The following is a 14,198-nucleotide window of genomic DNA, read 5'->3' on the forward strand; positions in this document are numbered from 1 at the left end:
TGATGTTCCCGTTTCTTTGATGTTCGAGTAAGTAAAGTGCAAGTTGAATAACAGGTTTCAACTTTTATTTCACACTATACTAGATTATATTGATTTTTAAAATCTGCATTTGAAGCGATCAATATTTTATCTAACAAAATCATTCACATGCTATTGAAGCAGTGAAAGCACTGAAACTTGAATGTACATAGTTTCAAGGTTAAAGGGAGATAAGTCATCTCGTGGGTTTTACACTAATCCAAAGGATTATGCCGTCTTGGGAGGCTAATTTTTATTTTGCTTGGTTGCCAGTGAGGCATTAAGGTCAGAATTTTAAAGTATGCCTCAGCGAACATCATAATTTTACGAGCTTCATGCTCTGAGGCTTGATGTAAATCCTTAGTGAACAGCCATATTCTGACATGTACAATACAGTGCACTCTAAAGTAGCCATTGGAAATTACATTTTTCAAAAATAAAATTAGAGGGCTGTGTGGTTGCGATGACCGTTCCTCCCCTTTTAGTTGAAGTGAACCTATTAGACTTCGTCCAACTTTACCAAATAATAAAATAGTGGGACATTTTGACAGTGTGTGTTTTTTTAATTAGCCCAATTTGTAAATTAGAATCCTTGGGGAAGTAGCTCTTTTTCCGTTTTTATGCAGGCTATGTAGTCTAAGCTTAAGTAGTTATCATAAAAAATGTAAGAAAATTAAAACTTGGAAAAACATCCAAAAACTGTAAGTATTGTCACTTGGAGTTTGTTTTTGTTCCAATGTAGAATGACCTTCAGAATGAGGTTAAGTTAATTGGATAAATGATTAAATACCTTGGTATTCAAGAAACTATAATTACCTTCTATTATCAGCACTGTCTTTAATTTAATGTTCTGAAGCAGCTGATGCATTTGTTCATCATACAGTGTAATGGACTTATAATTGATAAAACGATGAAATAAGTTTGCATGCTACATTGATATCAGTGTATTAATATTAACATACAAAATCAGTATTTATCAACGTGTATTTATCATAGCTAATTGATAGGACATTGATTAACAATTCATTCACATCTTCTCGACCTACTAGCTTCTGAAGTGTTGTTTATAAATAGCTTTGTTTGTTTCCCAATACCAGAATCATTTCTGGAGCTGACCGATATGGCGGCACACAATAAACGAGTCATTGTTATAGGAATAGACAACAGCGATTTTGCCGAAAAGTCCTTTGATTGTAAGTATCATTTCTTTCATAGGTTACTATATTTTATCTGGCTTCTTACTGATATTTTTTTTTTATCTACGTGTTCTTTATAACTTGTATGATAACTTACATAAAAAATATGTGCACTGGATAAGTGCCAACTATAGATAGCATAACTTATACATTAATTCCTTCTAATTAGTCTTAACTTTAATGCACTTGCTTGAGGTCATTGAAAATTCTACATGGTTTTGAAATGAAAAAAAAATTATTATGAGCTAGAACTTAAATTCTCTTGCAGACAAATTTGTTTCGAACTTAATTTGCTACCACCAAATTAAAGGGCTGTCGTTATCGACTAGCCTCTGGGATCCTGTTGCAAACAAAATGCATGTTAAACTTATGATGTAACGAGCTTAAATTGGTCTGAATTTATTTCGTAAATTCAAGCAGATTTTGCTGAAGCCTATGAAGTTTTACAGGTGTGATAATTTTTTTTTCATGGGAATGGGGATGCCTTACAGTTTTATTTGTCTATTTTTTTTTGTGCGTACACCGATCCATCTTTTTACTGGCTTAACAATATTGTAACTAATCTATAGAATTTTGCTAAGACTTTGCATTTTTTAGTACATACGTTAAGAGAATTGTGACGATTTACAGAGAGAAACTAATAGACTTTGCACTTTTGGCCCACATGTGCTTGCATTCACTATCAAATGTGCAGCCCGACTAGTACCATAGTCTGTCTGCATAGAAGAGGTGCTGCCGTAGTTGGTCAGGATTTTATTGTCGGGCCGCTGTCTCGTAAGAATTACCAACATCTAACATTTTTTAATTAAAAAAAGTTCGTTTTTTTCCTAATTAAGCACACTTCTAGGAAAATTTAGATTACAATCGCCAAAATGGTTATTGTCTTGTCCGTTGATTATTCCAGGGCATGCCTTTATCCTATCTAAATGCAAATAAATACGCTGAAAGTTATTAGATAAAGACATCTCTTATATTTATTCGGATCTTATTTGAGCATACATGTACACATACAAGATGCTCTTTCTTATGTAATTGTGTGTCCAAAAGAGAAGCTGGGGGTGATTTAAATAAGATTCAAAGAATAATAAGTACATTTGTTAGCATTTGATCCCGAATACCGGGAGATTTATTGTAAAAAATAAACAAGAAACGGGGTTACAGCCAAGATGTATGGATGACTTTTTGAAAATATGTATTTGGGTGCCGGTCTTAGATTAGAAGATTTCTTTAAGTTCCATTAGTTTTGTTTGTTTTCTATCCTATATATGATAATTTATCACAGTTACCCAGCACCTGTGACCTAGGTATTGTTGTCTTGATGCTGTTGGTATCTGATATCCAATTTTTTAGTGAATGTATGACAGATATACTTTTCGTTCATATAATTTTATTATTTATAAAATACAGTATTTTCAAAAGGGGAGGGGCGCGCACACATTTGTACGAAGTCTGGACACCTTTTATTTGATTCTAAAGAAAAATCCAGGGAACCAGAATTGGAGCGGTAAAAAATGGATAACGACTAGACAAGCAAAATAGACACACGCAACAAAGAAAATGAAATAAACAAATGTAACACTCCCACAGAAAAATAAGTAAATGAGCATCCTGGACTCAAACTGGGTGCATGGATCAGGCGAACCGGTAATGTAAGCGTCCTCTGCTTTTCAAGAAACACCAGCCTAATTGCTCGTAAAATGTCGCGGTCGGGCTCAGAGGCTTGCTCCCACTGTCGAAAATGCAGCCCGGCTAGTATATAACACAAAGGTTTTAAATTACATAAATTAAGGTGTTATGGGATAACTATGGCACTGTGAATTCTAACATTTTTTTTTCAGGGCGCTCGTTCTGCATCAGCTTTATCTATTTTCGTATTCATTTTTTATCTATTTTTCACATGAAATTTAATCGAAAAATTTAATCTCAAATAGGGTATTGTGACAACATTAGGAGGTCTAACGATGAAGTGGTGTTAGTTCACTGTCCAGAGACTTATGATTTTACCATGGCGAGTGAGTATCAATGAAACTTTCGTGTTCAGTATGTGTCTGTCATTAACAAAGACAGCTCGGGTGTATTCGCAGTCAGTAACCGAAGAGAAATCCAATTGGACAAACATTCGAGCAAATATCGAAATGAACACCTGCTGAGAATTATATAACAATTCTACAAAACTTGAAGTATTGGCAAAAAACAAATGATTAACGAAACCTGATAAATGTCTGATTTCGAATGAAATTGATAAATTTACTTGGTAAGAGTGTTTAAAAGATTTAATAGTCACTCAGTTAATATCCTCTCTTCAGAACCACCCAACCTATCACACCCAACCTATCACTTAAATATAGAGAATGATAAAAATGACACAAAATGAAATTCAGATTGCACATGAATAAACTTTTTGCCAGTAAATTCAAAAGCAAAAATTGTTAAGCAATTAATTTTCTACTTTATTTTGAAAATAGGTCCTGCAGTCGTAAAACAACTACTGGAGGAATTGGAAAAATCAGTGAGGGCCATAGAACAAAAGTACAAAACTAAAGCAAAAGCTAAAAATGTAAGCACCATTTTTTTGTGATTGCTTAAGGAGGTAGACCTGGGGTAAGGGACAGAACTCTTGAAATAAGTGATATGTTTGCATCATATTCAATTTCACCAAATCCTATCAAGCTTTCATCTGAAATAGAATTAAATCAATCCTAGTTGCTTTGATTCTTAGATGAGATTAATGTAAAATGCTTAACACAAATGTTCGAATGATTTGTAAGAGTTATGCGCCTCACTCTAGGTCTACCTCCTTAAATAATTTCATAATGAATTTCGAAACAAAATATACATTAAAGACATGACAGTAAAATATTATAAATTTCTATTGTCTTCGCTTTCTTACTGGAGAATGCATCTTGTACATCTAATTCAGAAGTGTTATTAAGCTTAAGCCTATGTGGCCAGTGTTCAGAGTGACACAAAAAAAGGTAGAATAACTTCCAAATGTCTAATGACTGCTTGAATAAGGAAGAATGAGGTCGATGCTGGACATTTTTACGGAATAAAATTAAAGAAGGTATATACTATTCTTTTTACATTTTAGCAGAAATTTGAGAATACAGTATATAACAGTATATCGGAATTTAAATAATGCACTCAAGTGCACCAAATTAAAATTAGAAATCAAAGGCGTGCATGTACTAGTGGAAAATGTAGATGTTTAAAATGATATTCCTCTTTTTTGTAGGTTGATGGCAAATTCCGAACAGGGCAAGGAAAACCCGGCGAACTTCTCATTTCCATTGCTAAAGAGGAAAACGCTACAATGATAATCACCGGTTCACGAGGTCTTGGCAAGATAAGACGGACAATATTAGGAAGTGTTAGCGACTATGTGATTCACCATTCTCATATACCAGTGTTGGTGTGTAAGAACTAACTGGAAATCGTACAGACAGTAACGATCCTGTTCAATGACTTCTATTGTACATGTAAACATATTGTTCATAGAAATATTCTTCTGATGACATTTTCGCAGTCCAAGTTGATGGATTCATGAACAACTACTCCTTTCGTTTTGTTTTTCATATTATTGAAAAAAAGTAGCACGAGTGATACAAGTTATTAATGAATTATAGTGATATATGATGGAGCATCAATTCACTACCAGGATTTCGAAGTCACCGTTTCGTTTTTGAGTCAATAATAAAGTTTATTATCTGTATCAGCGTTAATGTAAAGTTACACGGTCATTAAGATCTTCTATCATTTGGTAAAGTGAAACATATTCACATGAAAACACTTTAATATCTTATATTTTTTTCATGCTACACAATGTGTTATTGTATCATTCTTTACAAGAAGAAGGTGTGATATCGTTTTTATTGCCAAGTCGTGAGACCTTAACTCTTACATACCCAAGTAAAAAAATCTATATTTTGATTTCTGTTATGTTAAACTGTGTGTTTACTTTGTCACGCGTGCTTTATCCCTTCAATTATTTTATCTGCCTTGAATTCATGCGACATTTTCAATCTGAATATTTTCCCATTTTTAGAAGTTCTGTGTGTTATAGCATGGATTTACTCCCATTATCTACATACAGTACACACAAAAGCAAGTTAGGCGGGATATTGATAGTGGGGTAGTTTCGGTGAACAAATTAGTAGACATGTAATTAATTAATTAAATAGTTAAATGTTACTGATTTAACTGAATGAACATTATACAATAAAACCTGATCAAACCGAACCCAGAATAAACACAGTTTAAACCATTGTTGTCATTACAAACAGAACAGTACGAAACGTTCGGTTAAAACAAGTATAATGTGATACATGTAAAATGTAAAAATATAAATCTGTGACAATGATTTTGTCAGCTACCGTCACATGTTATTGACTGAAATATTATGTCATCACTGTATGAAAATATGGAAGATTTCAGGTTTATTTCCCTTTAGCTATTTCAGTCTTTCATATTACACTATCGAAAGTACAAAAGGTGTGTACTACTAAATGTTGCTTTTATTCGTTTTGGTATTATGGAACGTGACAGTCTATGTGTTTCTATCATTCTACAATCCAATGAAACAAAAATGCTCAATGTTTAATGCTAGGTTGATTTCGACCTTCAACTCGATCTGGTAAAGTGATGAAATCAATTTCCGTTAAATATTTACCTTAATACGATTTACACATAATATCAGTCTAGCCTGTGTGGAATAGTGCAATTGACTAGCATATTACATTACAGAATAGTAACATAGAAGCTTGGTATTAAAGATGGCAGCAAACGACAAGCGAGTCATAGTTATAGGAGTCGACAACAGTGATTTTGCAGAAAAGGCGTTTGACTGTAAGTATCAAGTATTGCTGCATAACAAACATTTTTCTACAGCATAAGATAGGAAGGTCCCATATAAGTACGCTTTATGTAACACGAGTCTTTGCACGGTGCTACACATGTTCAGACTCGAAATGTGGGGTTTTCCTGCATAATTGTAGTCAACAAACATGAGTTAAGAGGACTCCTTTTCACAAATTGCTATAGAATAGAATATGATACATTTATTTCAAATCAATGGTCCTAGTAACAAACATCATTTGGGAAAATTTATATGTTCTAAATTGATTTATACCAACTAATAAAAGAGTATATATGTACATGCTTGCCAGACAACCTCCAGCACTGCTGGGAAAATCTTTCTTCCCTACATTATAATAGCGGCCTAGACCAAATGAGTTACAAACGCAGTAGGACTGCAAACATTAACTTGATACCCCCATAACTTCCCAACCTTTGACCTCCAAAATAAATTGGATCAAAATCTACAATAGGAGGTGTACAATGGGATTATGTACAATAAATATTTTGTGAAAGTTGCATTCAATTCTATTCAGTGTGTGTGTGTGTGTGAGGAGTAACGGAGTACCCCTCTGTGTAGCGGAAGGGTGGATTGAAGTATGGACGGAGCTCCGGACGGAAGGAAGTCCGGAAGGACACTCCTATCACTATGTGCATCCCCAAATCAAAGTTGGGGTATAAAACTACCACAACCCTTGCTTTCTTAGTTTGAGGAATGTGTCCTGTGTATAGCCATATATATACCATGATTTATTTTCCATTAGCAACCAATATATTGTAAGAGATATTTAAAATGTCTTATCTGAAGTAGCAATAAACATTGACAGATGAATAGTACATCAGTAATATACTCGGGCCAAGTACTTTACACTGACAGGACATCGTACTCCCACTTCCCAAAGATTGTGTAAGAATGTAGTTACTTAAAGGATACTACCAGCATGCTCTACAACAAAATTAAAATCAACAAAAATGTAAAATGTGTTATTTTATTTGGTATAGCAGGAATAATTAGGTTTGTTGGAAGAGATCAACTCGGGCAAAGAGGAGTAACTCTAGTGTCCATATAATTTACGCGTTTTTGCGGAGCAAATTATTTATTAATTATATACAGTGGATAAAGGACAATTAAAACTTACGTTTCTAAATATTCTACGCAAGATTTTTGTTTCATCTTCCTCGTCCGAAGAAAACCAAAATATTAGGCTAGTATATTTAACGAAAAAAAAAAATAGCATTCTGAATCAAATTTCCTTCCTTGTACAGGTGTTACAGGTTCTACTTTATTTGTCACAATCTAGGAAAAAAACTGTTTAGGAGTGATAAAAATCTTGTAAAGTAGGTAATTATATTGCTAAAATAAGTTTATAGAGAATAAAGGATAATTGTATAGTTGAGGCATTGTTTATAGGATTACCCAGACATAACGTTATATGTTGTATAATCGAAGTGCTCGTGTACTTACTCCAACAATGCTAGAGGTTGTCTGGCAAGCTATTTTCTGACTTGGTGTTGGGGTATGGAGGAACGGAATTCCAACCTTTTACGTAGTAGGAGTACTCGTGTACTGAGTTTGTTAATAGCGATTGAGAACATTGACATTTGTTAGTTTAGTTTAAACATATTTTATTTGCAAATAAACAAATATGGATTAGATACGAGTCATTCCAACTCACATGGTCTTCTCCGTACATGGAATATAACACACAATAAACTGTTGAACAAGTAACGACAAGTGTAGTGTACAGATATTGAAAATTTAACCTTTACAACAGTAGGTCCAAATTACAAAAGGGAAAAAAGTCATAATTTGGTGTAAAACGTTAATAAATAATAATAATAAGAAAATAAATAAGAAAAATGCCAAAGGTATTATCAGTCTAAACAGAATCGACCTGAGTGCTGAATAAAATGGTGTAATGTTTTAAAGTTGTCAGCATTGCTGGTGTTATCAAGTATCGCGCTACCAAATAAAATCATAGTTATCCGATCTTCACCAGTATCCGGAAGATTGTCTATGTATAATCTACGTTGATCTACATACCAAAAACATTCTAGAAAAAATAGATACTATCCTCAATAGGCCAGCCACAGATGCATTTCTGGTCAGGCACCAAGCCCACCCTGAACAAATCAGCTTTGAGTGTACTACTCATGTGACGTAGTCTTGTATGCAAAATATTTAGTTTTCGAATTCCATCATAATATGAGGGTGGTTTGAACACGGGATTCTGATTTCTCAGTAATTGTTTGAAATTATTTAAGGTTGGTACCTGTCTCAATCGTAGGTCTAAACTATTCCACAATCGTAGAACAGATTGAAAGAATGACTTCGAAATAGTTTTAATACGGGTTTGAGGATAAACATAGTTGGCCTCATTTCTCAAATTATATCGACTGGTTGTGCCTACAATAGGTGTTAAACAGTCTCTTACATATGCTGGTACCTTACTATTGTGTACTCTATGGAATAGACCGAGTTTACGTCTTCGTCGACGATCTGTTAATGTCTCCCAACCAGTTTCAAAATATAAAGATTCAATACTTGCATATCTTGGAAGACCGGTTACAATTCTGACAGCTTCATTTTGTATTTTATCTAATTTATTTGCACATTCTGCAGAACATTCATCCACAGTTCACAAAAAATATTCCAGTAAGTAAAATGTAAGTATGATATATCTTGTTCAAATCTGATCTGTTCAGAGTGAACTTGAGCTTTCGCAGGACACATAACTGAATTGTTGCATTCAGAAATATATAATCAATATGGGTTGACCACTTACAATCCGAAGACAACACTACTTCTATATGTCTGTGAGTATCAACCATCTCTACTCTTGATCATTGAATTTAATATTGATTGGTTGTTCTATTTCTTGGTTTGTAAGTATACAGCCTTGGTTTTGGCAGGGTTGAAGTCTACCCTCCAGTCTTCAGACCATTTTTGTAGTTCATCAAGGTCTGAGTTAATGGTATGCTCTATTGTTAAATGTTTATGTGACGAACAGCATAGTGAGGTATCATCAGCAAATAATCTAGTAAAACTATTCAAATCAGATATATCATTTATAAAGATAAAAAATAGTAAGGTTCAAGAACTCCCGCGTTGATAAAAGACTCAGATGACATAGAATTATTAACAAAGACTCTCTGTCGTCTTTTATGTAAGTAGCTTTCAAGCCTTTAAAGTACGTTATGATCAATTCCATATGATTTAAGCTTGACTATTAACGACTTATGCCATACCTTATCAAATGCCTTCAGTTAGAGCTTCACATATATTATGATAAATCTCAGTCAGTTGATGGATTGTACTGTGCCAAGCCATGGAACCTGACTGAAATTTATATAACAATGAGTTTGTAATAAGATAGTTGTAAAGGTACTTGTATACTACTCTCTCAAAAACCTTCCCGATGTAACTTGATAACGCGATCGGTCGATAATTAGAAGCCAGAGACTTCTCCCTCATCTTAAAGCAAGGCATAATTGAGACAAGCCTCCAAAATTCCGGAAACACTCCCGTCGATAATGATTTATTAAAGAGTATATGTAACGGGATCGATATACTATCAGCGGTGTTCATATTTTGTATCAGGTATCATTCGCAGAAAGACCTTGTGTTGCAATTCGTCTTCTGCATGTACACACATCGTTCATTTCTTGCAGAATGTATATTAAAGACAATATACGCCCACGAGTTTTTTCTTGATTTTTTTTTGTATCTGAGAAATGATTCCGCGTTTAACTGATGCAAAAATTGATGGATTGGTTTCAGAGCAGTTTTTTCTTCAGATGTGGAGTTTTTTAGGGACCACGTATGTGACTGACTTTGACTTTTACTCTCATGAGGGCATAGGGCGAATATTATTTCTTTCCACCATTTCATAGCTGTCCTCAGCTGTTCATTTCGTTTCTTTCGAGGTTTGATAAATTTTATTAAGTTTAATATATTTTTTGAGTCCTCTGCCCAAATTGTTATGGCCTTTTTCTTGTTTCTAAGTACTAAATATTATTGATGTTTTTCAATATAATATATTTTGTTGATGACTTTTTATAAAAAAAATCCTTTCCCAGACGATTAGTTAACTTGACTTTACGGTATGTAATTTGCCCATCATTGAAGACCATGTGGTGGCCTGAAAAAAGTATTTGTTCGGTAAAATGATTGGATGTAAGCCGATGACCAGACAGACGTTGTACAACCCCGACATTTGATTACGTTCTTTGACTGACCTTCATTACATGCATTGTTGTGCATGTGTTTCATTAATAATGAGGTGCATGTCAGATACCGCGTTTGCGCAGTTTACTTCATGCAACAATGCAACGGTCACACTGACTTTTTACAGGTTGTATAATTTCGAACGCCGAAGTCATTCGAACAAAATCGTCTCACTATCAATTATAAAAGTTAAATCAATATCATCGGCATAATCTAACCAGTAGAAGCCGTTTGTTATGAATAGCAGCCAAAAAATGTCTGGAGTGGGGCCAGGGTTTTGAACTGCTAGGAGAACCTCTAAAAAATCTAAGTAAGGTATTTCAATTAGTACCTGAAAGAATGAGAAACCGTACAAGTCTTAGTTATCCTTAGCCAATTTCACGATGAATTGCAATGCAAAAACATTTAAGGTTCATGTGTAAAGTAAATATTACAAGCCGTTTTAACAATTTTTCTCCATCATATAAGACAATAAATACAATATATCTGACATCATATAAATTATATAAGATAGATGTAAATATATTTAAGATATCTTGTTCAAAGTTAAGGTATCCGACTTTATTTATAAGATGTCTTGTATATATTGCTAGGACATGAGATATATAATTATTCCCAAACAATATACGGATTTAAGTATCTTCGCTTTGATTTAAATGTTTTATTTTCGTCTGGGACCACGTGATATTTGATATCACACCATGGACGATGTACACGTAAAATGAACAAGCGATTTGAAATAAGGTTTTATAACTCGTGACATATGAATATTGCAAAATACAGTGTATCAACTCGATTTTTTTTATTTGATTTGATTTTATCGCCGAAGTTCGTTTGTTATGGTATTGAAATTAGATAACTTGAGTTGATATTTTGTGATATTCAATGTTCACTATTGTATATGTAATCCATAATTATGTATTAAGTAAGTTGACTTGTCCCATTTTATTTTAAGTCATGATATCGTATACATTTGTATATATCTAAAATTCTTAAGGAAGCAACCATTTTATGTTGGACGCTAGTATCAAATTTTAAATAAAGGACATGACGATGATGTATGTTTAAATAATCCAGGATGAACACTCGCGTAATTCCTGGACATGCTTTAGTGGAAGATAATAAAGTCAGGCCAGTAATTATACTGGCAAAATATTTGATCATAGCCCCCTTCCCCTAGAAATCGAATGGTTGTTCCCCTAATGGAGAACGAATAGTAAAATAAACATAATTAACACACATACACGAAATTTACATAGTATACATTTGAGTGCTTCTAAAAATATAACACATTCGTATACTGAATTAGATTTAGGCCTCTGATTTATGTTTTATTTATTTATCATTTTACAGGGTATGTTGACAACATTAAGAGAACAAATGACGAGGTTATATTGGTTTATTGTCCAGACGTGTATGATTTTAAAATGGCAAGTAAGTTGGGATTTTTCTTCTACCATGTACTGAAAATACATGTAAATGTATTTACATTACATATCGAAACCCATAGGATGTAGATGTATACAAAGAACATACATATTTCTCTGCTATATATGATATCCCTGTGGTTGAATACCGAGAGCCCCCTTTTTATGTATGCTTATTTGGGTTGTCACTCAGAATATGGGCAAAATTCCAGGATGGAAATTCCAATCATTTAAAAGCTGCGTTTCTTTAAAGAAAGAGTTTTCAGTTTTCGAAGTAAAGAAAATAGTACAAAGAAAATGCATTCAGAACAGGCTAAGGCATCTTTTGATGCAAGAATTGACAAACCAGAAGAAAATTCGTACAGTAAAAAAAGTATGCAAAACAATAATATTGTTTATAATCATGTCTAGCTATATGTGGGAATTGTAGTCATACTGTGTGAACGTCAGGATTCGGATAAAAGTCGTTTTGATCGAATGGTCAGACTTTCTTATATAAAAAGATCACCACTGTAGATTAAATGACTATACAATCGTGGAGACCTATAATCTGAACGATCGTCGAAATTATACGGATACTAGTTAAGGGACATAACAAAGCAGAGAGAACACGAACGAATATCAAAAGAAGGAAATGTATCAATCAAAGCAAACGCGCGCATACACACACACTCACTCGCACACACACGCACACACACATACATTAATTTTATTGCGTTTAAAAAGTATAAATACCTACACGAGCTTCAAGCCGCAAGGACTAAATAATCTCCAGGGAGGCACTGAAGATGTACATCATGATGTATGTTTGAATTTTACATTGAACAATGGCGAACGCAAGCACTTTAGCAATCTTAACTTTGACGTATTAGTCTCAATAGTATTATAGCTAATAGTTAATTGTGAAGGTTGTACATTTGTGCTTGAACTGATGGATTTTTATTTCACCGATAGGTCCTGGAGTTATAAAACAACTTATAGCAGAGATAGAAAAGTCTGTTAAAGATATTGAAGAAAAGTACAAAGCAAAAGCGAAAGCTAAAAATGTAAGTATTTCAGCTATATTCATTTTCTCTATTTTCAATTTAAAAGCATTTTCAATTTACAGGACTGGCATTGTTAGTCTATGGTTTCCGGTAGGGTTGATAAAATGCGTTATAATTTATATCAACTCCTGTTCCGTGCATCCAAAATTGTTTATAGACCCTTTTGTGCTAACTGTAGATTATTCGATGAGCATGCGCAGAGCATGCTCAATACACACTTCCGCGAGGAAAATTCTTTTGTTCTACCCAAGCCCTACCTCGCGGAAGTGTATACTGAGCATGCTCATTAACTTACCACAAATGGGTCTATTGAATTCTGTGTAAAAACATCATTTTCTATTGGTCTTGGACCAGAAATCTGGATTATCTGGCAAGTCCTTTAAAGATTATAAAATTGGGAATTCCTTGCTTCCCTGTCAAGTTCGTGACATGAATAAGTTGAAGAATTAGGACTGATTTGATACAGATTCCGCATGATGTGCTCAGTTTATGGCTGATGTACTCGGCTAATGGCTTGCCTTTCTATGGGGTGTTCCGAACGGTGTACTCAGGAAATGGCTTGCTTTTATTGGGTATTTCGTTCGTAAGTTAGCATATTTTCATAGACATGATAAATATTCCAACATCAACTTTTGTAAGCTAGTCAACGAATAAAATTTGTTTGGCCTAGAGTCAAGAAGACTGTTCTCAAAATCACTAGTGTATCCCTCTAGAGTATCGGACTATAGCAATACAAAGAAGAATCTTGTTGATTGATCAAATGTTCGCTTTCTGAATTGCCCACGAGGTAAAATTATAATCAGTCTATGAATCTACCAATGTCTGTTAATAATGTTTGCAGGTAAATGGAAAGTTTCGAACAGGTCAAGGAAAACCTGGCGAACTGCTTGTCTCTGTATCAAAAGAAGTTAACGCAGCCATGATCATCACCGGTTCAAGAGGCCTCGGTAAAATCAGACGGACCATTCTAGGAAGTGTTAGTGACTATGTTCTTCATCATGCCCATGTGCCTGTTATTGTTTGTAAATCATAAATGTCGTTTTGACATGTAATTCTGAGTAACAGTGAAAAGGCTTTAGATCTATGTCTTGATGAAACGAAAACATAACTTTTATCATAAAATGCGAAAATGCACATGAAAATGTGAAATTGACATCACTTAGTAATGATGTTGAAGTGAGATAAACCTAGTACATGAATATACATATTTATTGTGATGTTCTCCTGGACAATTATTTTAATGCATAGAAACAAGAAGTCAAATTATTGCTTTAAGTTAAATAAAGTTTTATAGACATCTTATTGTACATTGGTCATAAACATGTACGTAATACATGCATTAGTAGTACAGTACACATGTTCAATTGTAAAGACCACGAAGTTTTAAAGTCTGCACGAGCATGTTTAAGACGAATGGTGTTGGTGTGCC

The 14,198-nt window shown here is 33.9% G+C and overlaps 2 protein-coding genes across 4 annotated transcripts; both read left to right on the forward strand.

The window, feature by feature from the left end:
- On the forward strand, window positions 1-4,926 carry LOC148629780 (uncharacterized). 2 transcript variants are annotated; one of them, XM_088557134.1, is made up of 5 exons: window positions 1-27; window positions 1,116-1,211; window positions 3,146-3,226; window positions 3,680-3,771; window positions 4,450-4,926. In XM_088557134.1, the coding sequence occupies exons 2-5, from the start codon at window positions 1,139-1,141 to the stop codon at window positions 4,639-4,641; spliced, it is 438 nt and encodes a 145-aa protein (XP_088413260.1). In that variant the 5' UTR covers window positions 1-27; window positions 1,116-1,138; the 3' UTR covers window positions 4,642-4,926. The 2 variants fall into 2 exon arrangements, with proteins under 2 accessions (XP_088413260.1, XP_088413254.1); XM_088557128.1 differs by lacking the exon at window positions 1-27 and having other exon boundaries at window positions 976-1,211.
- A 645-nt stretch (window positions 4,927-5,571) lies between these two features.
- On the forward strand, window positions 5,572-14,066 carry LOC148629781 (uncharacterized). 2 transcript variants are annotated; one of them, XM_088557119.1, is made up of 5 exons: window positions 5,572-5,705; window positions 5,958-6,059; window positions 11,650-11,730; window positions 12,678-12,769; window positions 13,611-14,066. In XM_088557119.1, the coding sequence occupies exons 2-5, from the start codon at window positions 5,987-5,989 to the stop codon at window positions 13,800-13,802; spliced, it is 438 nt and encodes a 145-aa protein (XP_088413245.1). In that variant the 5' UTR covers window positions 5,572-5,705; window positions 5,958-5,986; the 3' UTR covers window positions 13,803-14,066. The 2 variants fall into 2 exon arrangements, with proteins under 2 accessions (XP_088413245.1, XP_088413239.1); XM_088557113.1 differs by lacking the exon at window positions 5,572-5,705 and having other exon boundaries at window positions 5,733-6,059.
- The last annotated feature ends 132 nt before the right edge of the window (window positions 14,067-14,198 follow it).

Source organism: Perna viridis, chromosome 1 (genome assembly GCF_037379345.1).
Source record: "Perna viridis isolate PV_CMFRI_1.1 ecotype Kerala chromosome 1, ASM3737934v1, whole genome shotgun sequence".
In the NCBI taxonomy this organism is placed as follows: Eukaryota; Metazoa; Mollusca; class Bivalvia; order Mytilida; family Mytilidae; genus Perna; species Perna viridis.